This window comes from Panthera leo, chromosome F2 (genome assembly GCF_018350215.1).
Source record: "Panthera leo isolate Ple1 chromosome F2, P.leo_Ple1_pat1.1, whole genome shotgun sequence".
In the NCBI taxonomy this organism is placed as follows: Eukaryota; Metazoa; Chordata; class Mammalia; order Carnivora; family Felidae; genus Panthera; species Panthera leo.
The window spans coordinates 71,718,276-71,743,967 of record NC_056695.1 but is presented as its reverse complement, the minus strand read 5'-3'; the positions used below and the strand labels follow the sequence as shown (position 1 = coordinate 71,743,967).

General features: G+C 44.9%; 1 protein-coding gene and 1 long non-coding RNA gene across 3 annotated transcripts in view; one reads left to right on the top strand and one right to left on the bottom strand.

The window, feature by feature from the left end:
* Window positions 1-25,692, top strand: part of CYRIB (CYFIP related Rac1 interactor B) — a 133,080-nt gene that overhangs the window by 19,521 nt on the left and 87,867 nt on the right. Inside the window, exon 2 of one of the 2 annotated variants that reach the window (XM_042923181.1) lies at window positions 9,170-9,222. In XM_042923181.1, the coding sequence (XP_042779115.1) occupies window positions 9,170-9,222 (53 nt within the window). Of the gene's footprint in view, window positions 1-9,169; window positions 9,223-25,692 lie in introns of those variants that run through there. The other variant, XM_042923184.1, reaches the window with a different exon arrangement.
* Window positions 8,392-16,866, bottom strand: LOC122210489. Its single transcript, XR_006198092.1, has 3 exons — window positions 15,665-16,866; window positions 9,114-9,285; window positions 8,392-8,659 (listed from the first exon to the last, which is right to left on the bottom strand). It is a non-coding gene; the product is annotated as an uncharacterized LOC122210489 (long non-coding RNA).

The window sequence follows — 25,692 nt, the reverse complement described above, 5'->3', positions numbered from 1 at the left end:
AGGAAAGGGAGACGGTAATTAGGAGACACCGTTGCTGACTGTCCCAGGCCTGGAGCCGGGAGGAAGGTGTGCCCATGTGGCATCTCATAGTCCTTCAAGAAGGAGAGTTACAACCTCCGTGAAAACAGTGTGCTTTATTCCTCCAAATGTTAGTATGGCAACATATTTGAAGTTAAGCTTGGCTACTTTTGGGGGGGGAGTTTTTGTAAACTTGGGGTGGACCCTAGAATCAGTTATGTTATCTCAAAAGAACCCCAAATATGCGTGGGATTCGTATCTCTGGGCACGCACTGCAAGTCAGGAGGATTTTGTATGTTCCCTGTGTTAGGACCGTAGAAAGTTGATATATACTTAACTATGCTTACGTGCATGTGGATGCATGCAGAACCTTCGTGTATAATCCTTAATATTTGAAGCACATTCTTGGGGATTAGGCATATGTCTGGTTTTGCAAATAAAAGCAATGCTGCTGAAGATCGTGGGTCCTGTTGTCGGGTAAGATTGCCATAGGTAGTTAGCGATAGTTGTGATTAGGAAATTAAAAACACCTGAGACTATGTTTCAAGGGACATCTCTGCCCATATATTAGCTGCTTTTCTGGACTGCGTACTTGGCAAATTAATAATAATAATAATAATAATAATAATAATGATAATGATAATATGTAGTGACAGAGTCATGGAGAACCTGGTTAATAGAAAAGATTGTATTCTGAATAGATCCAGGAACACTTTAGAAACTCCAGCATAGGGGAGGGCTCTGGAATGGTCCTGGGGAGATGGCACCCGCCATAGCATGAGTCTGGGAGTGTGTCCTCTAGGGATCCTCTGTAGCTCCATTACAGTGGGGGTTCCAGACATGGCAGTTTTTCCAACAACAAAAATGAATCAGCCAGGACAAATTGGAATCACTTGCGTGAGGCCTTCACAGGACCCTCTCACACTAGTAATTCAGTGCTTGGCCAACCAGAGGGTTAAATGAAAACGTGAGTTACACCAGTTTTAATATTCAGGTACTATCCGTGTCTAGCTATCTAAAGTACTGTATACACTTGATCATACAGAAACTAAAATTAGTTCTTCTACTAGTGACACAAGGTGCCGACCGTCAAGGTGCTTATGATCTCATTGAAAGAGCCAGATGTTGGGAGCTAATGCAAATGGCGGAGAAGGAAATGTCAAGTTCAGGAGATAGAGTTGAGGGAACGATGGACGTGAACTGCAGTTCTTCCCTTAACGTTGTTGTCCCCAACTATCACCTCCCCATTTCTGCTTCTCGTTCAGGCTGGGTGTCTGGGGCTGCCTCTGTGACCCTGTCCTTTGTGTTTCTTCGTCACCCCGTGGCTGCTCTGTCAGAGCCCTGGTGTTGCAGGAGCCAGTCCGCGTGCTCCCCTGAGCATAAGGTCTTTCGAGAGGGCCTCTCTGTCATCTTCTCCATCTCTCTTGCCCCTTTGACTCTTCCTGGCTGGTGACAGTCATCCTTAGGTTCTTTTTTTGTTTTTTGTTTTTTTTTAAGTTTATTTATTTTGAGAGAGAGAGGGCTGAGGGAGCAGAGAGAGAGGGAGAGAAAGAGAGAATCACAAGTAGGCTCTGCACCATCACCGTGGAGCCCGATGCGGGGCTTGAACTCCCGAACCGTGGGATCATGACCTGAGCCAAAGTCGGACGCTTAACCGACTGAGCCCCCCAGGCGCCGCCAGTCGGCACTATATTCTTACTGAGCAACCAAGCTGTTACTAGCCAAAGGCCCTTGTGTGATCATGTTTGACCTTGTCTTAGGGCTGCAGTAACAAAATGCCACACACTGGGTGGCTTATAGACTACGGGTTTTTCTCATCGGCTGGAGGCTGGAAGCTGGTGATTAGGGCACCACCATGGTCAGCTGAGTGCCCTCTTCTGGGTCACAAGATTTCTCCCTGTGTCCTCATACGGTGGTAGTGGTGAAGGAGCTCGCAAGGTCCCCTTTTACAAGGCTACTAGCCCCATCCATGAGGGCTCCCTTCTCATGACCTGAGCTCTTCCCAAAGGCGCCACCTCCTAATACTGCCACATTGGGTGTTGGGATTCCAGTGTGTGAATTTTAGGGGAACACAATCTTTTAGACCATAGCACTTGTTAGTGAAATATAATATACACATAAAGAAGTGCACATCATGATTATTTTTGTACGTGGTTTTTTGTTAAATTTTTTTTAATGTTTATTTGTTTTTGAGAGACAGAGAGAAACAAAGCATAAGCAGGTGAGGACAGAGAGAGGGAGACACAGAATCCGAAGCAGGCTCCAGGCTCAGAGCTGTCAGCACAGAGCCCGATGTGGGTCAGATCATGACTGAGCCACCCAGGTGCCCCTGTATATGTTTCTTTTTGTTTTTTATGTACGTGTCTTTATTATTTTTGTACGTCATTAGTTTTGAGTCCAGCTGATTTAAAACCTGACAGAGTAGATGTTTGGACACGGAAGGCATAGGGATGCAGGGTGTAGCTTGCTCAGGTACAAGCAACAGAAGGGTTATTCTGACCAGTGTGAATCCTGAACTGGGGACAGCAAATCCTCCAGCACAGCTGCTGGTCTGCTGTCGTGGCACAGCGTGAGGAGAGGATGAGGACAGACCAGTTTCATCTGAGCAGGACAGAGCCAGAGGTTCGGACATTTTCATAGAGAAGAGCTCCTTGTTTGGGTTAAGAAATTACATTTTGTTTTTTAAAACAGATTTGTGGTTTCTCAGAACTGAGGGGTGATGTGAACACGTGGAACGGTCACCTTCCTGGGGCGCCTGGGTGGCTCTGTCGGTGAAGCATCCGACTCTTGGTTTCAGCTCCTCCAGTGATGCTCTCACGGTTCGGGAGGTTGAGCCCGACGTTGAGCTCTTCGCTGACGGTGCAGGGCCTGCTTGGGATTCTCTCTCTCTCTCCCTCTCCCTCAACCCCACTTGTGTGTTCTCTCTCTCTCTCTCAAGATAAATAAACTTTGAAAAATCATCTAGCTTAGTTCTATTTTTAATTTTTTGAGGAGCTTCCACAGTATTTTCCAGATGGGTGATGGGCATTAAGGAGGGCACTTGTTGGGATGAGCCCTGGGTGTTATATATATGTAAGTGATGAATCACTGGGTTCTACTCCTGAAACCAATCCTACATTGTATGTTAAGTAACTTGAGGAAAAAAAAAAAAACAACCCACCAAGGGGCACCTGGGTGGCTCAGTTGGTGGTGAAGCTTCGGACTTGGGCTCAGGTCATGATCTTATGGTTTGTGAGTTTGAGCCCCGCATCGGGCTCTCTGCTGTCAGCACAGAGCTCACTTCAGATCCTCTGTCTCCCTCTCTCTCTCCCCCCAGCTGTCATGCGTGCTTTCTCTCTCTCAAGAATAAATAAACATTAAAAAAAAAAAATCACCTTCCTAACTCAGGTTCAGGGAGGCAGTGGTAGGCCAGTTGGATCAGAGACCATTTGTAACTAATTGCCGTGTTAGCGTTTCCAAGTAACTATGGAAACTGCTAAGCATTAACAGGTAGCTTTTTCTGGGCCCCTTGAATAGGTAGATAAGCCAGCTACCTGTGCAATGATCATATTTAATTTTTCCCCCACAAAATTATAAAAAGAATTGGTTTGCTTAAAAGTCTGTTTTAATAAGTGTGTAAAATATTGCCCTAATTTTTTTTTTTTACATTCTTGTTAAGCTCTCCAAATACTGTCAAATGGGTTGCAGCCTACTTGAGAAGAATTATCATGAATTCTGAATAATAATAATTATTATAAATAGCTCCTCTTCATTGAGTATTTGGTATATATTAGCCACTGTTCTGGGGGGAAAGTTTTATTAAATAAGTGATTAAGGGTTGTTGGAAATATTACAGAGCTCTTGTAATTGAACAGGATTATGGGTATACGTTAACAATTTTATTACCAGAGATAGAATGAATCATGGCTAAGAAAAAAACAGCAAGTGATAAACAAGCCAATAAAATTACAAGATGAATTCACTGCGGAGAAAGAGTAATTATTTCAGTTATTTTTTTGTGCTTAATTAACATTTATTAAGTGTCCTCTGGGTCACAGGCACCGTTAGGTACTTTTACATCTGCTATTTTATTTAATTACGAGGAGTTCTTCACTTCCAGATAAGATTTCCCATGGGCTTCCTTTGACTAATGAGTTATTCTAAGCCGGTCCTGCTTGCACATTAAGTCACCTGGGGAGCCAGAAAACCACGGTGCTGGGGTTTCATCCTTAGAGAGTGTTTGATTGTACAGGGTTGGGACCCAGCAGCAGGGTTTAAAAAAAAACTTTCCGCCCTCTCCCATGAGCTCTGGTTACATCAGCCGGGGTGAGAACCACTGTGTTACACTATTCGAGATGTTATTTCAACTGCAGAAAAATATTGACTTAAACTCTTGAGCAATGAGTTTGCTAGGCCAGGTGGAATAAGTAAAACACCTGTTTTCCTTTTTCTGTTTCCTATGAGCTGGGACGTGGGAAGTGTCAGAACAACTGCTGAATGAAGCAGGCTTGAAAGTGTTGCCCTAAATGTCTCCGACCCAGAATGTCCCGGTGCACTTAATGTTTCCCCGGGTTGTGCTCTGCGGCATTTATCACGCCAGTGACTTGCTTAAGGTTTGGGTTTTTTTTTTTTTTTTAAGGAAAAAATAAAAAAGACTATTTAGGGAACTTCTACACTAGAGGTTAATTCCTTTTAATGAAATACATACATATATACAGAGAACAGATCTGTGAATAAAAAAAATTAAAGAGGACACGGAGAATTGTGAGGAATTCTTTTGTGGAGGGATTATAGGTTGAAATGGCATCTTTCAAAATCGTCTTTGATGTCATAGTAAAATGGTTTAACATCAAAACATTAAAAAAAACCAACAACGAAGGAATCAAGTGGTTTGGGGAGCTCAACTTTTTTTTAAACATTGTTATAGCCTGAGATCACATAATGGAGAGTTATCCTAAAAAAATGATCCATAATCGAAAACATACCCAGTCCCTAAAATATCCATGGTCATCTTCACAAATAGATTTGCTTCAATGGGAAATTTTAGTCCTGCCTAGAAAAACCCAGGGATCTTATGGTGTAATTGGTGGAGGGGGAAAAAAAAAAAGCTTCCATTAGTTCTGTCAATGTTAAACATTTTCCCTGAAAATAAATTAACATTTCTGGTAGAGCCTTTCCCTTAAGAACGTTGTGGCCTTACGGGGCACCTGGGTGGCTCAGTCGGTTGAGCGTCTGACTTCGGCTCAGGTCATGATCTCACCACTCATGAGTTTGAGCCCTGCGTGAACCTTGAACCTCCTTCAGATTCTGTGCCTCCCTCTCTCTCTGCCCCCTAACCCACCCACATTCTGTCTCTGTCTCAAAAATAAATAAACATCAGAAAAATTTTTTTAAAAATAATCTTGTGGCCTTTTTAAAATATTATGTTGCATTTGCTAAGACTTGGGCAAGTCAGTCACTCTTTTGGACCTGGGATTCTTCACTGGTATAACGAGGGGATCGTCAGTGTCCAGGTGGGGCTTCACTCAGCCCCCAGATTCGTCTGTAGAGCAGTGGGGGAAAGTGTCGAGGTGGCCCCTTGGGGTCTGTAGGTCTTCTAGCCTGGCCCCAGAGCTGCTGGGGGAGAGGGGGCATCTCGATGTGTGTTCATTTGCAGAAAGAGAAAATCAGTTCAGTCCTGTATGCATTTTTGAGGACCTACTATGCATCAGGCAGAATCCCAGGTGCTGGGACTAACAGGGTGACCAAACTCAGTGTTAGCCCTCAGGTAGCTTAAAATGACCTGAAGGAGGCAGAGACACAGGTAATTCCAGCATTTCTTCAGCTAGTTCAGGGGCTGGGTGGGAAAAAGGGGTTGGTGGGAAGACAGACTGTATGTGTGAGGTCTGGGTGTTTGTTTTTTTTTTTTTTTTTTTATTTTTTATTTTTAGAAACAAATGACAAATAAAAGACAGTTTCCTCTTTGAATCACTCTGTCCAGCCACTCCTGAGGGGAAAAGAAAGAGGAAGGAGAAGGGCCCACGTTGGGTGGTTGGGACTTCCTTCGTGCCCTGGAGTGGACCCAGGGGCTCCTGCATGCTGATGAAAGGGCTCTCAGGGCAGGAGGACCTGAGGTCTCAGAAAACCACAGAACCAGCCCTTAGGGGACAGAGGGACCTCAGGAGGTTACCTAGTCCAGGGAAGTTACCTTGGCAAGCCTACCTGCCTGCATATCCAGGTCTGTATATCCTACATCTTCTCTTCCTGTCTCTTGTCCTTGACCATGTGAACCAGCAAGGAACCAGCAAGTTAGCCTGCGGGCCTTTGCATATGCTGTGATTTTTTTTTTTTTTTTTTTTTTTTTTTTTTTTTTTTTTTTTTGACAGAGAGAGACACACACACAGTGTGAACGGGGAAGGGGCAGAGAGAGGGAGAGACACAGAATCCGAAGCAGGCCCCAGGCTCTCAGCTGTCAGTACAGAGCCCGTCGCTGGGCTCAAACTCACAGACTGCGAGGTCGTGACCTGAGTCGAAGGTCATGACCTGAGTCGAAGTAGGGCGCTTAACCTACTGAGCCACCCAGGCACCTGCATGTGTGGTCAATTCTGCTTGGATCCCCTCCTATCTGGGCTGGGCAAAGTCTAACTTGTCTTTTTGTTTTCAGCTTAGATATCACCTCCTTGGGGAAGCCTTTCTTATACCCAACACTTCCCATCCCCTGCTGAGTTAAATACCCTTTTCTATGATTGCCCAGCACTGTACCCACCATTGTTGTAACACTTTTTCATACTCCATTGTAATTGCTTGTCTGCCTGTAATTGCCCCACTAATCCATGAAAGCTCCTGGCTGGCTGGGAAGATTTAATTCCTGGAATTAACTCCTTGCCACATGGTCACATGCTTGGCCCATCATAGGTGCTCAGTAGCTAGTTCTTGAGAGAATGAGTATTCTCACTTTACAGCAGAGGCTACAGGAGCTCAGGGACGTTCATTGCCTTGCCGAAAGTCACACAGCTTTGAGAGACTGAGAAGGGACTGGAGCCCCATAGTGTGAGTCTAAAGAGGAGACAAGGCCAGATCTGGTTTCTAGAGCCATAGTCCACGTTCTCTCTGCTCCGAATCATGGAAGTGAAAAAAAGTCACCCTTGTTTGGAGACGACCACTTTCCTTCTGGGGACCTTTACGCTGTCTCCTGGATTTTGTCTCTAGGTGATGTAATGGTCAACTTACTCTTTGTGTTCTTAAAAAACGGGTTTTGTGAGAGTGAGTTAGTGCCCCTTTTTTTCTGATTCCTGGGATTTTCCCAAGGTCCTAAAATGTTCCCAAGTGAACAACTTATTTCCATTTTCTATTTTGTAAATCTGGTAAAAAAAAAACTTGAGGGGCGCCTGGGTGGCGCAGTCGGTTAAGCGTCCGACTTCAGCCAGGTCACGATCTCGCGGTCTGTGAGTTCGAGCCCCGCGTCAGGCTCTGGGCTGATGGCTCGGAGCCTGGAGCCTGTTTCCGATTCTGTGTCTCCCTCTCTCTCTGCCCCTCCCCTGTTCATGCTCTGTCTCTCTCTGTCCCAAAAATAAATAAAAAACGTTGAAAAAAAAAAATTAAAAAAAAAAAAAAAAAAAACTTGAAATAAAGAGAAAAAAGTCCTTTATGTAACTGGAAGACATAGTGAGAGGAGTCAGGAGAACTGTAGATGAGGGGTGTGAGTGTGTGTGTGCATGTGAGCCCCTGAAGGGCATGGGGCATGTTGTACATACTCAAGGACAGAGCTTGTGAGTATGCTTATGTGGTTCTTAAATTAAATCTCTTTCTTTGGCCACCAAGCAATTCTGTGATCATGATTTAAAAGGGGATTTTAGGGGCGCCTGGGTAGCTCAGTTGGTTGGGTGTCCAACTTCGGTTCAGGTCATGATCTCACAGTTCGTGGGTTTGAGCCCGCATTGGGCTCTGTGCTGACAGCTCAGAGCCTGGAGCCTGCTTCAGATTCTGTGTCTCCCTCTCTTTCTGCCCCTCCAATGTTTGTGCTCTCTCAAAAATAAATTTAAAACGAGGGGGATTTTAAGGGTACCTTGCTGGCTCAGTCAGTGGAGCAGGCTACTCTTGATCTCAGGGGTCATGAGTTTGAGCCCTGCGTTGGGTGTAGAGGTTACTTACAAAAATAAAATTAAAAAATAAAGAAATAAAAGGGATTTTAAACCATACTCATGCCACAGGGACAAGAAACTTGTGTGTGGGGTGGCGGGGAGGTGGGGGGGACAAGAGGAGAGATGGCAGGAGAGCACAGGTGGCTGACATGATCAGCCGGTAGTGTTCTCCTGCCACAATTGGGCTCAGCCTCCAGACCTTTTGTGAGTAAAGTGAGGCCAGTGGATCAGCTTCCTGTAATTCATCACCCGCCGAAAAGCAAAGAGAAAACACTAAGGCAGCTAAAGATTTAATCAAAATAAAGGCCAGAGAAAGGCAGTTTGTATCTCTTCCGTGCAATAATGAGAATGTCTAGACGCGGCAGACCGTGCTCTGACCCGCACGCTAAACGCTGGCGACTGTGTTCCGTGGGATATTGTTTGACTTTGGTTTTATGAAAACTCCCTTTGATTCATAAGTTTTTGCTGCTATAAGAGATGCTGAGGGTGATGGGGTTGGTGTTCTATATAAGTTTGTTTTCTTTCCTCAGCCGTGAAGAAACCTAAAACAGAAAGTGATTCAGGGATAGAATGATTCAGACCAGTTCGATCTCAAGTTGAGCTGAGCATTTTGCTGGGGCCCAAATACTCCTGTTGTAACTCAGACTTCCAGCATCCTTTAACTTGGAATTCTGAATTTGAAAAGGACAGCCTGGCCCCACCCTCTGTCCCCAGGACCACACAGTCTAGCCAAACTATCCCTTGGTCATAGGATTTTGGTTTGGGTCTTTGCTCTTTGCTGTGTAACCGTCAGCAAGTTACTTAACTTCTCTGAACCTCCATTTCTTTATTTGTAATACATACCACTATTTTGAACATTAAATGAGAAAAATATTTGTGAGACATGCTCTGTAAACCCTGATGGTCTGAAGAAATGGAATTGAGAGGGGTTATTTCTCTCACAGTGTCTGTAGTATGGGAAAGAATAATAGTGTCTAGGATTTACTGGGGGCTCACCTTGTGCTCAGGTCTCTTGTCGCGTGCTTAATTCTTGCTGTCACTCTGTTTTACAGGAGACGACACTGAGGCCTGGAATTTGAGCAACACGTTCAAGGTTACCAAGTTGGTAAGTAACAGCTGGATGTGACCGTGGCCATCTGCTTCCAAGCGTGTGCTCTTGACCACTTTGCTGTGAAGAAAAATTAAAGTGGATGGAAATATTAGGCCAGGACATGGATTTCAGTTTAGTAGAAATAAGAACCTGCCGCTCTGTTGAAGTTAGAATTCATGTGCTTTCTTTCGTTCACTCCACGAATATTTATTGAGACCCTACAAGGTTATCAGGTGAAAGTATTAATTTATTTTTATTTATTTATTTAAAATTTTAATTTAAATAAGAATTTTGGAGACAGGGGGCACCTGGGTGGCTCAGTGGGTGAAGCGTCCTGCTCTTGGTTTCGGCTCAGGTCACGATCTCACGGTTTGTGGGACCGAGCCCCGCGACAGGTTCTGTGCTGATGGTGTAGAGCCTGCTTGGGATTCTCTCTCTGTCTCTGCCCCTCCCTTGCTCTCTCTCTCAAAATAGATAAATAAAGCTTAAAAAGATAATTTAAAAAAGAACTTTGGAGGAAAGAAGATGCCCTCAGCCTCTTGTCGTCAGTAACAGGAGTACAAGTTGACAGTTATTGAATGCTGTTGAATGGCAGAGGCTGTGCCAAGAGCTTTGAATTATCTTGTTTAAATTTCAAAAGAAACTTGAGGATCAAAGAAGAGAAGTAACTTGCCTAAGTTCACTCCAGTAGCAAGGGTCGTCTTAGTCCATTTGGGCTCCTGTAGCAGAATACCACAGACTGGGGGGCATTAAACAACAGAAATTTAATTCTCCCACTTCTGGAGACTGACAAGTCCAAGATCAAGGTGCCGGCAGATTTGGTGCCTGGTGAAGGCCCACTTTCATTCACAGATGGCCATTCTTTTGCTGTAAACTCACATGGTGGAAATGGTGAGGGAGCTCCCTGGGGTCTCTTTTACCAGGGCGCTGATCCCATTCATGAGGGCTCCCTCCGCAGGACCTAATCACTCCTGAAGGCCCTGCCCCCTAACGCTGTCCTTTTGGAGGTTAGGTTTCGACACATACATTTGGTGGGGACACAGACAGCCCATGGCAGGGGTGGAGCCAGTAATTGCATCCCAGTAGTCTGGCTGAAGAGCCAATGCACTTAACTGCTGGGAGGCCCCTCATGGAAAACCAGCTTGGGGCGCCTGGGTGGCTCAGTTGGTTAAATGTCCGGCTCTTGATTTCAGCTCAGGTCATAATCTCACAGTTTCATGAGTTCAAGCCCCTCGTGGGCTCTGAGCTGGTAGCGCAGAGCCTGCTTAAGATTCTCCCTCTTTCTCTGCCCCTACCCCGCTTGCACTCTCTCTGTCTCTCTCAAAATAAAGAAAATAAACTTAAAAAAAAAAAGGAAAGAAAGAAGAAAAGAAAGAAATGAGCCTGGGTACCCGCTATCCCCGCCAGGTGCTCCCTTTTCTGCCTCTTCTGTCCCTTGTCTTCCTGGTGTCCTTACTACCCTGTGTTCGGCTGGCTGGCCCCTAGAGAGCTTTAGCTGTCGAATAGAGATCAGGTGGCAAGCTGTCGTGGAGTAGTCTCTCATGTACGCCTGTAACTTTTATTTTAATTGAGGTATAACTTACACACTGTGAAATGTACAAATCTATTTTTTTTTTAAAGATTTTTAAAAAAATGTTTATTTGTTTTGAGGGAGACAGGGCAAGTGTGCATGTGCCAGCAGGGGAGGGGCAGAGAGAGAGGGAGAGAGAGAATCCCAAGCAGGCTCCATGCTGTCAGCACAGAGCCTGATGTAGGGCTTGGTTTCGGGAATCGTGAGATCATAACCTGAGCTGAAATCAAGAGTTGGACGTTTAACCGACTGAGCCACCCAGGCACTTTAAGATTTTTCGGATTTTTAAAAAAGATTTTGTCTTTAAGTAATCTCTACTTCCAACGTGGGGGCTCAAATTCCCAACCCCAAGATCAAGAGTAGCATACTCAACTGACTGAGCCAGCCAAGTGCCCCAAGGTTTTATTTTATTTTTTTAAAACTTATTTATTTTATTTTTGAGAGAGAGAGAGAGAGAGTGAGCGAGTGGGCGAGGTACCGAGAGAGATGGGGGAGAGAGCCCTGCAGAGCCTGACACGGGACTCGAACCCACAAAGTGTGAGATAATGACCTGAGCCAAAATCAAGAGTCAGAGGCTTAACCAACTGAGCTACCCAGGAGCCCCCTCCCCGGAGATTTTATTTTTAAATAATCTCTACACCCAGCGTGGGGCTCGAACTTAAAAACCCAAGATAAAGAGTCATATGCTCTACCCACTGAGCCAGCCAGATGCCCCTTTATGAATTCTTAATATGTCACCCCATCTTGTCCCCACCTAGACAGGGCATTCAAGATTTTTCTCTCTCCAGGACGTTCTCTCATGCCCCTTCACAGTGAGTCCTGCCCCAGGGCTAACCACTGTTCTGACTTACAAAAGTCCTGGATCCATCCTGTCATAGATTATTGCTTCACACTTCTCCAGATCCAAATATACTTGCTCAACAAAAACAAAGTACAGATAAAAATAACACTTTAAATAGCGTGGGTGATCCTGTCATTCCACCCAACAGGCGTCTCTTTCTTGGAGTGAGTGTGAATGAGACACAGATCTGCTGTTCCTTCTGTCACTCTTTGTTCCTGTGGCTTTTTGGAGTATGAGCATCTATGCCATCAAGGGTGTGTCTTGTATTTATAGATTTTAATTATCCTACAACGCAGCTCTGAAATCCAAGCTAGCTATTTCTTTCTGGTGCTCAACCCAAGACACCAAATCCAGTGCTGAAGGGACACAGCCTGTGTTGGACCTGTGTTGGGAGACGGTTTGTCAGTGTCCATTGTGAAGCCTTATTACGGGCTTTTCAAGGAGAATTTTGACTGCTTCCAGTGTTCATATCCATGCTGACTTTGGAAGCTTACCCTTGAGTAAGCCGCCACTGTAATGTGCACAGAACTCAAGCACGGGTAGGTGGTTATGTTACACTTGCAGACCTAGAACACTCTGCCGGCATGGGGGACTATGCTGATTTGTGTCTTTCGTGATATGAACGCAGAGTGGACTAAAATGTAAGACTTGTACCTAGGGGAGCTCATCAGAAAGGGAAGTCCTTTAGTGTCAGAGATGAAGAGAGAAAATTAAGTCAATTGGATACGTGGGCTGAAGTCATGACAATTGTGGGGTTTTGTGCCCAGGAACAGGCCATGGAATCTGGGTGTTAAGGTTGAAATGTCACAGTAGGTCTAGAAATGAGACTTGGGTCCATTGTGAAACTGAGCACTTGAGAGCCTTTTTAAAAAGTATTAATTGATTAATTAATTTATGTGTGTAATTGTTACACTGTAGACTGTCCTCAAAAATAAGCACTAAACAATAATGAGATGCGAATACACAAGAATGGTAAGGAGGCATAGAAGAGGAACTAGGAGGATATTGCTTATGCCTAGACAGATGGGCTGGGGAAAGGCAGTATTCAAAGACATAATGACAAAAGAGACACGACTATTAGATATCCCTTCAGATCTTCTCCAGTCCTTAGGTTCCAAGAATTTGTGACCAAGTCACAAGAATCTGTGGCCCTCTTGCTGGTGGCAATATTCAGAGAGAGATGGCTGAGGCTCGGTTTCCACTGTAGGTGTGCATTGATGTGTGATATGTGTGACCAGGGTCCCTCTGGGGGGGCTTCTAAAAAAGAAGCCTTGCTTTGTAGCATTTGCTGATTTCTATGGTACAGATGCTTCCCATGTCCAGTTTCGAGCTACAAGCGTGATGTCCCTGAACCCAGAATCGGGAAGAAAGGTGTCCACTCAGCTCACCTGAGCTGGTGTGAGCTGGCTTCAGCACCCCAGTGGCTCTGATGTGCATTCTGTCTTTACACTGGGATTTCTGGGTTGTGCATCATGGGTGGGACTTACAGGAAGTAGTAATGTCATGTGTGATATCACAGGGGCAGGGAGAGCCAGGGGGACAAGACTAGAGCTCTGGTGCTCTTTCTTCCCTTGTATTTAAAAACACGAAACAACGTTTTGTGAGTATGGGTGGAGAAATGGGCATACTTGTCACACAATTGGGGACAGTGACAGTAAGGGCAATATGGCACTATCTGCGTTTTCTGAGTGCTTGGCCCTGCGATTTTACTTCAAAGATTTTATCCTGTCGTATCTTTCCTATAGTCATCCATGGGGTATGTGAAGATATATGTAATGTACGTGCATTGCAGCGTCGTTTATAATAAAAGCAAGATCGAGGAAGCAGCTGAAATGTATGTTGGCAGGGGATTGATTCAATCAGTTACGGTATGTTCTTACAGTGGGATACTTGGCCACTGTTTAAAATAGAAGGTCATGTGTGCTAAGAAGCTGTGATCTCCAGGATACATTCTTTTTTTTTTTTTTTTAAGTTTATTTACTTATTTTGAGAGAGAGAGAGAGAGAGAGAGAATATGAGTGGGAGGGGCAGACAGAGGGAGAGATAGAATACTAAGCAGGCAGTGCAGAGCCCAATGTGGGACTTGATCCCACAAACCGTGAGATCATAACGTGGGCTACAGTCAAGAGTCGGAGGCTTAACCGACTAAACCACCCAGGCGCCCCTCCAGGATACAATCTTAAGTTAAAAAAAAAAAAAGACAAATGCAGAAAAGTGTATGTGATATGTTCCCACCATGTGTGGGGGGTAAAAAGTAGGAGATACAAGTAAGTCCACACACCTCATGTGCTTGATTACGCATCGATTATTACTGGCAGATACCAAGAAGGAGGTGGTTGTGGGGAATACTGTTCACCTCTTGGGGGAAAAGGCTACCGGATTGTGCTCTAGGGCAGATGGAAGATGTCTTGTTGTGTATCTTTTCTATTTTCTGAATTCTTTTTTTTTTTAAATTTTTAAAACGTTTTAAAAATTTTTTAGGGGGGGGACAGAGAGAGAGAGAGAGAGAGAAGGAGAATCCTAATCCTAAACAGGCTCCACACTCAGTGTAGAGCCTGACTCAGGACTCGATCTCACAACTCTGAGATTGTGACCTGAGCCAAAATCAAGAGTCAGACACTCAACCAACAGAGCCACCCAGGTGCCTCTATTTTTTTTTTTTTTTTTTGAATATTTAAACATGAGCATATATTATTTTTTGTGTTAAAAAACAAACTAGTTAACAAAAACTTCTCTTTGGGAGCTTTCAACATAAAAGCCCCTCTCATTTTTAGAAGAGATTAGCGGTCTTCTCGGGGTCGCTAATTCCCAGTGTTTACTGAGCATATGCTGAACGACAGGTATTTGTGGTTTCAGGCTCGGTCCTCTCGAGCCGGTACGCCTGGGTCTCCCTGTTTGTAGGCTCTGCCTGGATCCTAGCAGTTGCCCAGTGAACTTGAACTTGTGATCATAGTCATAGTCGCATTTTCAGGAGAAGGGAAGTGAAGTCTTTGTGCAAAGTCAACAGCACTCTTTCAAGTGTTTTTAGAGCAGAGGTGACCCAGCTGCTTCCGAGAAATCCAGACTACCTGGAAGGGTTCTCAAGCCTTTCGCCCTCCTGCCACTCGACCCTAGCACTTCTCTTGAGACCACACGGAAGTTTTTGTCAGTGTTAATTTTTCCATCTGTAGTATTCTTTGCCCTGGAAACTTGGAGCTGTATTTGTGGACCAAATGAATCGCTGATGTGTTTAGAAGCAGCAAAGACCCAGGAGAATTTGTTTGCGGTATCCTTTTCTGATTCATTAAGTATCTTCCCAACTTCTGTTCTGTACGCATTGTCAGAGGTCTGAGGGACACTGGCTTTGCTCCCTTACGAAGACTGGCCTTCAAGGCCTTTCTTAGCAGAATAGATGTTCCCAGAGGTTCTTTTATTGTTGCCAGTGTTGTTCCCTGCGGCCATATTTCTAACCCAACCCATCATGCAGTGTTTTAGGGAACCAGACACGCGCTCTCTTCCCTCTCTCTTATCATTTGGTAACAAATGTGGTAAACAGGTTATTCATCTGGAGAGGGCTGTTGTTACAATGTTGTGCGATTTGATCAACAGTAATCCAAACAGGCAAGAGGGCTGGAGTGAAAACTGAACTCTGTGTAGCATCCAAATCACAAAAACTGACCTGAGAGTTATTTAAGAGGGTGACATCGTCTGTAACATTCAGATGAAATTCTTGCCAGTGAGGGCTGTTGGACATTGGCACTTTGCCGTCTCTCGAGATGCTGTGTTGTGGGCTTGTTCAGAGAGTGCCCGTAAGTGCTTTAAGTATCACCGCCCGTGTGTCATGTGGGTTGTAGTGGGTTTGGTTTACTGGGAGCTGGATGTGTATCAGCCGTGTTCTCTTGACTCCCCAAATAGTAATTCTGTCTGCTGCCTGAATGCAGATGCAGGGTACGTTTAAATGCTCTTTCTTGTTGGAGGCCTTTCCTGGCTCTCCCCTCGCGCCCCCCCCCCCCCCCCCCCATGCTCCTCTTGTTCCATGTCGTACTTAATTAAAGCAATTATCTTACCGGCTTTAAATAATTGTAGCTGTTTGTAGCTGTCTCCACATCGCACTGAGTGCCAGGAAAGGTGGCATGGACCATCTCGCTTCCTCTGTGCATAGCCAGCGTGCAGCCTATGTCACAGCCCTTCGGATTTCATCAGTCAGGACTCTTTTGACCTCAAAGCAGGACCCTGACTTGAACCGGCTTCCCCAGAAAGGGGATTTATGTCCTTGAAAAGTCTAGGGATGGAAATTAACGCATGGAGGTTTCAAGGGTGTTGCTAAGGCTTACACAGTTTTTCTGCAACCCTCAGCATCACCTACTGTTTCTTTCTCGATTGTGGTGGCAAGACGGCTCTCAGCAGTTCTGGCAGAAGGGAATAAAAAGGTCACGTTTTCAACGGTTAAAGAAAAGTCCCCGAATTGAGTCTCTGTTTCTGATTGGTCTTATCTGGGCAACATGCCCCTCGGGAACCAATCCCTGTGGCTTAAGAGAATGCGATGCTCTGATTGGCCATCCTGGATCGAATGCCCGCCCCCTGAAGGAGCTGAGGGTAGGGTCTGCACCCCCCCAGAGCACAGGGACTGAGGTGAGGGGAGGTGGGTGTTCCCCAGGAAAATCTGGGAACCGTGTGTGAATGGGGGTGGGGTGGGTAAGTAAGAGCAAGGATGTCCAATAGAGTAGGTTTTTAAGGGGTGTTTACTCAGTGAATGAATTAACAGATGAATGAGCAAACGGGAGCGTGCTGCTGATTCTGTGAGCTGGTTTATACAATACCCAGAGTGGGGTTTTAACAGATGGAGCCTTTGCAGAGAAGGAAGGATAAAAGAGAGCCTGGAAATCAAGTCCTGTAAGGGTGACAGTAAATTAGCTGAAATACTTAAGAAATAGGAGACATATGAGAGCTGTTTCCAGATGTGTGAAGGGCATTCCTAGAAATGGAACCTTTGCTGGGTCCTTGCTTTATGTCTAAGGCACTGGGGCTAGTTGCTTGGATTGGTGTCTCCCCTCTTTTGTGTTCACTTTATTGTTACTGGACAGTTTATTTATGTTCACTAGAGAAAATCTGAAAATTTACACAAAAGCGAAAAATAAATATCCTCCCATAATCTTATCATCAAAAGCTAATTGTTATTAATATCTTGCTATATATTCTGTCAACCTTTCTCCCTCTGTGTAGCTGCGTTAAAAAAAAATTGTGAGCCACTGGGTGGTTCAGTCGGTTAAGCGTCTGACTTCAGCTCAGGTCATGATCTCGTGACTTCAGCTCAGGTCATGATCTCGTGGTTCTTGAGTTCGAGCCTCGCCTGGGGCTCTGTGCTGACAGCTCAGAGCCTGATGCCTGCTTCCAATTCTGTGCGCCCCCCCTGCCCCTCCCCTGCTCACGCTCTGTCTCTCTCTCAAAAATAATAAACATTAAAAAAATTCTTATTTAATCTTGATAATGGTTATTTGTTAGAGAAGGGATCTGTGGCTCAGACCTGGGCACGGGAGTCCTAGGGCCAGAATTGAGTCCCCAGGTGCCAGCCTCTCATTTCTGGGCGTTGGGTTTGCCAGCTTCAAAATCAGCAGTCTGAGCACTAATAGGGCTTTACTACTGTTCTCTTCTGAGAATCCTGATTTCGTCACTTTGTGCATCCACTCACTCCTTCACCCATGTGCTCAGGTGATCTTTCACTGAGTGCATTCTGGGTGCTGGGGCTGTACCGGTGAACGAGGCAAGGCCCCTGCCCTCCTGCAGCTGACCGTGTAGCTGAGCTCCACCTCACCAGTAAATGGTTAGGTCAGCAGCAGCTAGGGATGCGCGGGGACTGCCGATTGCTCTGGTCCCAGTCCCCAGCTTCTGTCAGGAAGCTACCAGCAAAGCAAAGAGGAAGCGTCGCGGCCGGAAGGCCTTGTTGATATATGCCCTCTGCCCAAGCTCCCTTTCCTGAAGGGAATGGCAGTATGTTGAGGGGTGGGAGGCTCGGGGTCCACATTACCTGTCCTCGCCCTCCCAGGCCTGGCTCTGCTGGGTGATCTACAGTTTGGCCCACATTGTGTCCACGTGATGATCCCGTTTCCTGAACCTCAGACTAGAACTCACGATATGAAACAGTGTTAGCCAAAAGAAAGAGGCACATACCTATTTCTGGAATGCAACCTTGGGTGTGTTTGCATGGCTCTCCTTGCCCAGGAAGGTAGGTATTAATATGCTCATTTGGCAGGGGAGGACGCCGACGTCCAGCTGGATCTGTGATTTGAGCTCAGGCCTTACTGATGGCTCTCAGCCCCCTCATCACGTTCCTCTGATCCAGATACGTCTGGAGTGTAGGGTTTTAAAAGGTTCTGAAATTCCGGGTGATATTGTTAGTTTCATTCCATTCGCCTATTTAAAGAAGTATTTATTGAGGGCCTGTGTCCAGAAACTCTCTTAAGCCTGGGATGCTGGCTGACCAAGACCAGTGAGGGCTCTTGCTCCCAGGAAACTTGAAATCTGAGTTAAATCTTCGGAAGAGTGATGATGTTTCTGCATAATCTCTTGCTCGGTGATTCATTCAGCCATGCATGAGGATGTGTCAGTTAGGGTGCTTTGAGTTGTAAGCGACAGAAAGCCTAGTTCAAACTGGATAATTGATGGGAGCAGTTGAGTGGTTCACATAACCAAAAGGTGAAGAAGTGGGATAGGTTCCGGGTACGCTTTGAGCAGGGCTCTGGCTTCATTTCTTTGTGATCCTCTGGGCTCTGCCCTTGTGTCTGTTGGCTCTGTTCTCAGGTTGACTCCCTTCATAGTAGTGAGAGGGTTGCCAGCAGGGCTTCTGTATTGTTCCAACGCCAGCAGACCTCAGGAAAATTAGGTGAAAATCCAGGAAGTGCAGAGCAGAGCTGTCTAACGTGGTGGTCTGGCTGCTGGTACTTCTCAGCCCACGTGTTTGTTTGATCACATCCACGGGGGGAGAGCTGCCATCTCTCCCCAGGGCCATAGCACAAAATTTCTGAGCTCCCTTCTGGTTGGGTCATCGTCTGAGGATGATCCATCTCAAACCATCATGGCGGCAGAGGAAATAGGATAACATTGATTGCCTTAGATCAGTCAAGCCCCATCCCTGGAACTGGGAATGAGGACCGAATGACGGAAGGATGCTGCTTGGTGGGAAGAAATGATGTTGAAGAGGCAACTACAGTCTCTTAAGGGGGGCAGTGTGTAGGATGTGGGCGCGTAGGAGGAACAGCAAGGTCCCTTCTCTTAAAAAAAAAAGAAAAAAAAAAAGAAAAGGCCTTTCTCTTAAAAAGCTCCACATTGTAGTGAGCACTCTGAGACTTTGGCAGCGATCAGAGGAAAGGCATTTACTACATTTTTTGAACGCTAGGCACTTTATACGTTTTCCTCAGTTAGTTCTTATACTGTCCCTGTCGAGTAGGTATTTCCATTTCACAGATGAGCAAACAAGTTCAGAGAGGTTGAGTTGCTTGCCAACAGCCACACGTCTAAGAGAGTGAGGTGTTTTGAGGCTGTGCATCCCACATTCCCTACTTCTCCTTCTTGTGACGGTTGCAGAGCAAATAGATCGTTAACAGGGACCCTACAAAGGTTTGTCTAATGACTCCTCTACAATAAGCAGGGCCTTGGGAGTAGTTACCACTTTTCATTTCAGGCTTTTATTAACGGAATTCTGCCTGCTTTTTTTTTTTTTTTTTTTTTTTTTTCTTTTCCTTAACTAACTCTAGATGGGAGGAAAACTCTCCCAGGTCCAGATAAGCAACCTATAATTGAATGAGCTTCTGAGAAGAGCAGAACCATTGTCAACTCCAATGCATCAGAAGAGATGGTTGCATTCAGATAATTTTACAAAAATGATTTCTGTCCCCTTCTGACTTGGCTGCCTAAGGCTTCCACTTGGTTTTAAAGTAGTAGGGTAACTATTATGTAATTGTATACAATGCTTCTTTCCCCTGGGCTCGAGAGAACTCATGTATTCAAAATACAGAATATATTTGTTTTGATGAAGAGTTTATGTAAAGCCAGTGTGATTCTTAAACTGTCCCCAAAACAAGGGCATATGAACTGGGTTTTTTGGTTTTCTCCAGACTCTGCAGAGATAGAACATCTAGCAGAGCAGGAGATGGTTTACCATAACTCATGTGTGTGCTGCTGGCAAAATGTCTGTGTTCCTTTTTTTTTTTTCAGTTTACTTTTGAGAGAGAGAGAGAGCACGCTCGCGAGCGAGTAGGGGCGGGGCAGAGAGAAAAAGGGGGACAGATAATCTGAGGCGGGCTCTGTGCTGACAGCAGGGTGCTCGATGTGGGGCTCGAATTCACGAACCGTGGGATCATGACCTGAGCCAAAGTCATCCGGCTGCTCAACTGACTGAGCCACCCAGGTGCCCCAAAATGACCTGTTCTTACTGCTCCCTAACCTACCATGCGTGTCGTGCACTTTGCTGCCCACTGAAAGAACACTGGTCTGTTCACAGATCTCCTGACCTCACTTCCATCCCACTGGATATAGTTTCATCCTGAGGGAAATTAACAAAAATGGGGAAATCAAAATGGTGGTCAGTGCCAAGTTGACATATAAGACTTTCAGCTCAGCAGCTGTGCTTTTTGAGTTCTTGTGTCTGCTTTCCATTTTTTTTTTCAGGCTACTATGGATAATAATGGATTTATATTAGGTTGCCTACCATGTTTCAGGGCCTGGGGATAGATGAATGAAGCATAGTCTCCATTACATAGTCTTCAGTGGTCCTCCTCTGAACAGTCTGTCCATGCCAGTATATTTTTTTGCTTCTGATTTATGCTGGGCCTGGCAAACTTGTTAAACTGGACCTTAGAAAAAGTGTGAAGTAAAAAGAGGAAACAGGAAAGACATGAGGGTAGATGCATAGGCTTAGCTGTCAGGTGGGATTGCTGGGCTCACCTTGTTGACTGTAGAGGGTGACTACCGTGGTTGTCACTAGGACTGGTATTTAGGGGCTCTTTGTTACACAGCATAACCTAACTCATCCTGACTGATGTGACCACCACATAGGATTCGTGGAACCTGGCCAGCTTGTATATGCACCTGTGTGAATGCACGCACATGCAAATATATGTAAGAATAGATATGAACATGGGTGCCTGTGGGACAGTGGTTCTCAAACTTGTCTGTACATTAGAATCACCTGGGGATCTTTTAAAATTCCAAAGCCCAGGGGTGGCTGAGTGGCTCAGTCGGTTAAGCGTCCAACTTTGGCTCAGGTCATGATCTCATGGTTTGTGAGTTTGAGCCCCACAACAGGCTCTGCACTGACAGCATGGAGTCTGCTTGGGATTCTGTCTGTCTCCCTCTCTCTCTGCCCCTCTCCCAGTTGCATGCTCTCTCTTTCTCTCATTGACATAAGATAAGATGAGATAGATAAGATAAGATAAGATAAAATTCCAAAGCCCTCAGGACATAGTCTAAATGAATTAATTTACCAACTCTGGGGGTGGGACACAGCATTAATAGATTTTAAACTCTCTGGGTGATTCCAGTGTGCAGACAGTTTCAAGAACCATATGAGAATTTTAATAATAACATCATGATTATTATTTGGAGAGGAATAGGGATAATGGCAATGATATCGATACTAGCTATCATTATCATTAACTGACTGCTGTTTGTCTGCTGGGCAGTATCCTGGGTATATAACAAACACTGTCACATCTAATCCACACTGCAGCCCTGCAAGACAGCTCTGTAGGTGGTTGGAGAAGGAAGAGAGGAGATCGTATCCGTTAAACTGATGTCAGCCACAGAGCTGCTCAATCCAGATTGTCAGGTATAGTCCAGAAAGATGGAATTGCTGGTCTCATCCTGTCGATCCCAGAATGACCACTGTGGTCATCATTGGGGCCGAGACCCCGGGGCTGTTTGTTACCACAGCGTAACCTGGCCCGTCCTGCTGGATGCAACCACGCTTTTAATAACCACAGTGGATTCAGGAGTCGATACGCGAGAGCACGTTTTGCAAAGTTATAAATTGAGAGTGAGTTTATTTTGGCTTGTGGCTTGGAAAGAGAAATGAGCGTAGTAAACCAAGCTATTAATCTTGGGTTGGTTGATTCATCCATCAAAATCACTCTCTGTGTTTCAAGGAAATCAGGTTAAGTAGATTAATAAAACATTACCTTGTGTGTTTGTAGTGCTTTCCTCAATGGGATACACGGTACTCTACAAACCTCATACCATTTGCTAGTCTTGACACTTCCTCGAAGGATTGTCAGGCATCAGTAGGGCCGTGTGTTACTGTAAGGTAATAGGAACTTAGTGATGGTGAGATGCTTATCCAGCATCCAGAGATGCCTGACTGCAGTCTTGGTGGGAGATAGGAGTTTGTCTGGGAGGTATGGTAGTGTCTGGAACGGTGTTCATAGCACAGAGAACAGCACAGACAAAGGCACAACAGCAGGAAATAGTAATTATAGGAACTCTATAACTAGCTTAGTATTACTACCAAGAAAGAAGCCATTCTCCACTCCTATGGGTGATTGAGAAGTCCCAGACAGCCTGCATTTCCACTTGTTTCTTTATCATTTGGTACATGTCTATTAACTTTTGTTTTTGACTTTGGAAGAGATTTGTGTGTAATGAGGGGCCAAGAAAGCATAATGCTTTAATTGACCTCCTTTCCCCCGAAAGATCACACCAGACACCGCACCAAATATACACTGCTGATTAAGTAGAGATTTTTTTACAGGGCTCTGTTGACGCCTCAGTGATCCAACCCTTGGACGTGAACTCAGCAGTTCTCTGACTCTCCCTGAGTCCAGGCCTTGGGATTGTGTACCTGTGAGACGCCTCTGAGCCTCTCTTGGGCTGTTGGTTTTTCTTAAGTGTAAATGTTGGATTGAAGGTGAATTTCAAGGTTCCCTACATGTTTAAAATTAGGTGATTCATCAGGTACTCATTAATGCAAGTGGCCTATTAAATAAAAATGCTAAGTACATGCTGAAATGGATACGGCAGACATTTTCTCTGGGGCTGTGGGTTTAGATAAGACCAGGGCCTGGACAAGAACAACCATTCTCCTCTCTACCTTTGTGCATCAAAGCTGAAAGAGAGATGCTTTCTCATTAAACGTGTATTCTACAATGAAATCAGCACCAGGGTTTTATTTTTTGTATTTTGTAAATGTTTATTTTTTAGAGAGACAGAGTGTGAGCAGGGGAGGGACAGAGAGAGGGGGAGACACAGAATCCAAAGCAGGCTGGCTCCAGACTCTGAGCTGTCTGCACAGAGCCTGATGCGGGGCTCAAACCCACGAACCGTGGGATCATGACCTGAGCTGAAGTTGGACACTTAACCACCCAGGCGCCCCAGCACCATGATTTTAGAGAAGAAGCTTGCCGAGCCAGTTAAGCTGCTTCATAACTTGGACCATACTGGTTCCCTTTTCCAAAGGTGTTGTGTTTGTTTGTTTTTTTTGAATCTTATGCAATGTCTTTTCTTCTGTAGCCCCAAAACTCAAACCTTTTTTCACACTGTTAGCTCGTGTTTGACATCCCCATTGTTCTTTCTGAAGGTCTATATTGCAACCGGTTGGTTCCACAGCTAGTGACCTAATCATTGTGGCTACGTTGGGGAGAGTTTACATCTCACCTCCTTGGGTTGCTTATCTGATTTACTGATCTTAGGGTTGTGTCCATGTTGGGATTTTGGAGTTGGGGTAAGGCCCTGGGACTAGGTTAACGCTGGACCAATGCCATCTCTGTGACGAGCTGCACCTGTTTGCATGAGCTCTGTGCTAGCACTGGAGTTACAGTGGTGACAGCACAACCTGGTCTCTGCCCTTGTGGGGCTCCCAGTGTTTAAGGAAGTACACAAATCACCATGCGATTGCAATTATGTATGTGCTATAAAGGAGAAGCACAGGGTCCTGATCATTCATAGTGGGGCATCTGACCCAGTTTGCTCAAAGTTCAAATGTATGGACATGATGAGGAGCTCAGGAAAGCAGTTGGGGAGGCTGGAGGCATTAAGAGTAATCTGTGATGGGGGCGCCTCGGTGGGTCAGTCGGTTAAACATCCGACGTCAGCTCAGGTCATGATCTCACGATTCATGAGTTCAAGCCCCATATCTGGCTCTTTGCTGTACAGTGCAGAGCCTGCTTCAGATTCTCAGACTCCATCCCTCTTCCTCTGTAATGTGTGATCAAATGCAAGGGTGAAAGGTTCAAGATTGAGGCCGCAAACAGCACTAAGGTTCCTGTGAGTTGGTACAATTCAGGACACCAGGCCTTCCGAGAACAACTTCTTGACTCTTCTCCTCTAACTCCCCAAAGCCAAAGGAAGTATTCTTTCCCTTAAATTCTCCAGGCCATATGTCTATATCATTTCTTTGGCAGTTGTATGTTGCTTGCTCTCCTGATCATGCTCTGTTCTGTTTCTCAAAACAAACAAAACATTAACAGGTAACAGCCCCAAGTGCACCTTTGTGCTCAAATTCACCAAAGCTTCCATCGATTGAGGGAATTGATGGGGAAATTCTATCAACTTGGGGAAAGTTTAAGAGATACTAGCTTGTAGGAGCACTTGGGTGGCTCAGTCAACTGGGCATCGGACTTCGGCTCAGGTCATGATCTCATGGTTGGTGCGTTCGAGCCCCATGTCGGGCTCTGTGCTGACAGCTCGCAGACTGGAGCCTGCTTCGGATTCTGTGACTCCCTCTCTCTCTGTCCCCCTGCTTGCATGCTCTCTCTCTCTCTCTCAAAAATAAATAAACATTAAAAAATTAAAAATAAGAGATGCTAGCTTGTAACTAAAAGTCCAAGATAAATGGGCTTTTCTTTTCTGCATCTTCTTACCTAGTTTTCTTTCTGCCCCTGTGATTCTGTTTCCATATTCCTGCCCTTCCTTACTGCTCTCTGTCAGAGGTCACTTGTCCTTGGTCACTTCATCTATTTCTCTTCATCTTTCTTCTGTCTACATGCTTTGTTGAATGCTGTCTTTTAAAACAAAATTGTTCAAAACATTGAGGGAAACTTAAAAAAATTTCATCCCTACTCCCTCATCCTGTTTTAACCTCTCTGATCCTATCTGCCAGTTTCCCATGGGGGTGCGTATTGTATATTCATGGCATTCTGTTATATATACAGTTTTGTACTTTGCTCTTTTAGGATGTCCACAAATTTTCTTTATTTAAAAAAAATTTTTAATGTTTATTCATGTTTGAGATAGAGAGAGAGAGAGAGAGAGAGAGAGAAAGAGAAAATGAGTGGGGGAGGAGCAAAGTGAGGGGAGACACAGAATCTGAAGCAGGCTCCAGGCTCTGAGCTGTCAGCACAGAGCCCAACGCGGGGCTTGAACCCACGGACCGTGAGAGCATGGCCTGAGCCATAGTCAGACGCCCAATCGACTGAGCCACCCAGGTGCCCCAGAATGTTCACAAATTTTCAATAAGCAAATGTTAATTGAGCTTCTACTCTGTGCCAGGCATTGCTGTAATGGCTGGGGGTAGATACATCAGTGAACAAACCAGACATAATTCCCTGCTTTCCTGGAAGTTTCCACCTGTTTCGTGGAGAGAGACAATAAACATAGTACAAATTCTCTTAGGAGGTGACTGCTGTTACAGAAAAAAACAGGAGGGTTGAAGAAGGTTGGCAGTATTTATAAAATATTTTCTCATGTTGCTACTATCTTTGTGTGTACTTGGGGGTTGTATATTATCCTTGATATTGATGGATTATATTTTATTTAGAGCATTTAGAGCCTTAGGACTGTACACTTTAAATCTGGAGAGAACTTATGAATCATTGAGAGTAAACCATTCATTTTTGAGGTGAGGAAAACAGGTCCAGAGAAGAGACAAGACTGGCTCAAAATTATACAGCCCCTGAGTGGCAAAGCAGGGGCTGTTAAATCTTAATTGAATTGATTTTCTTTAATTTTAAAGACAGTTCTTTCAGAACCCTGGTATGCTGTTTCCCTGTTGTGGGAAATTGAATTTGTTTCTGGTTTTTATTATAAATAATGCTACAATGGGCAGCTTTATACCAAAACCATCTGAATGAAACCAAGTTAATAATAACAGCAATAATAATAATAGAAA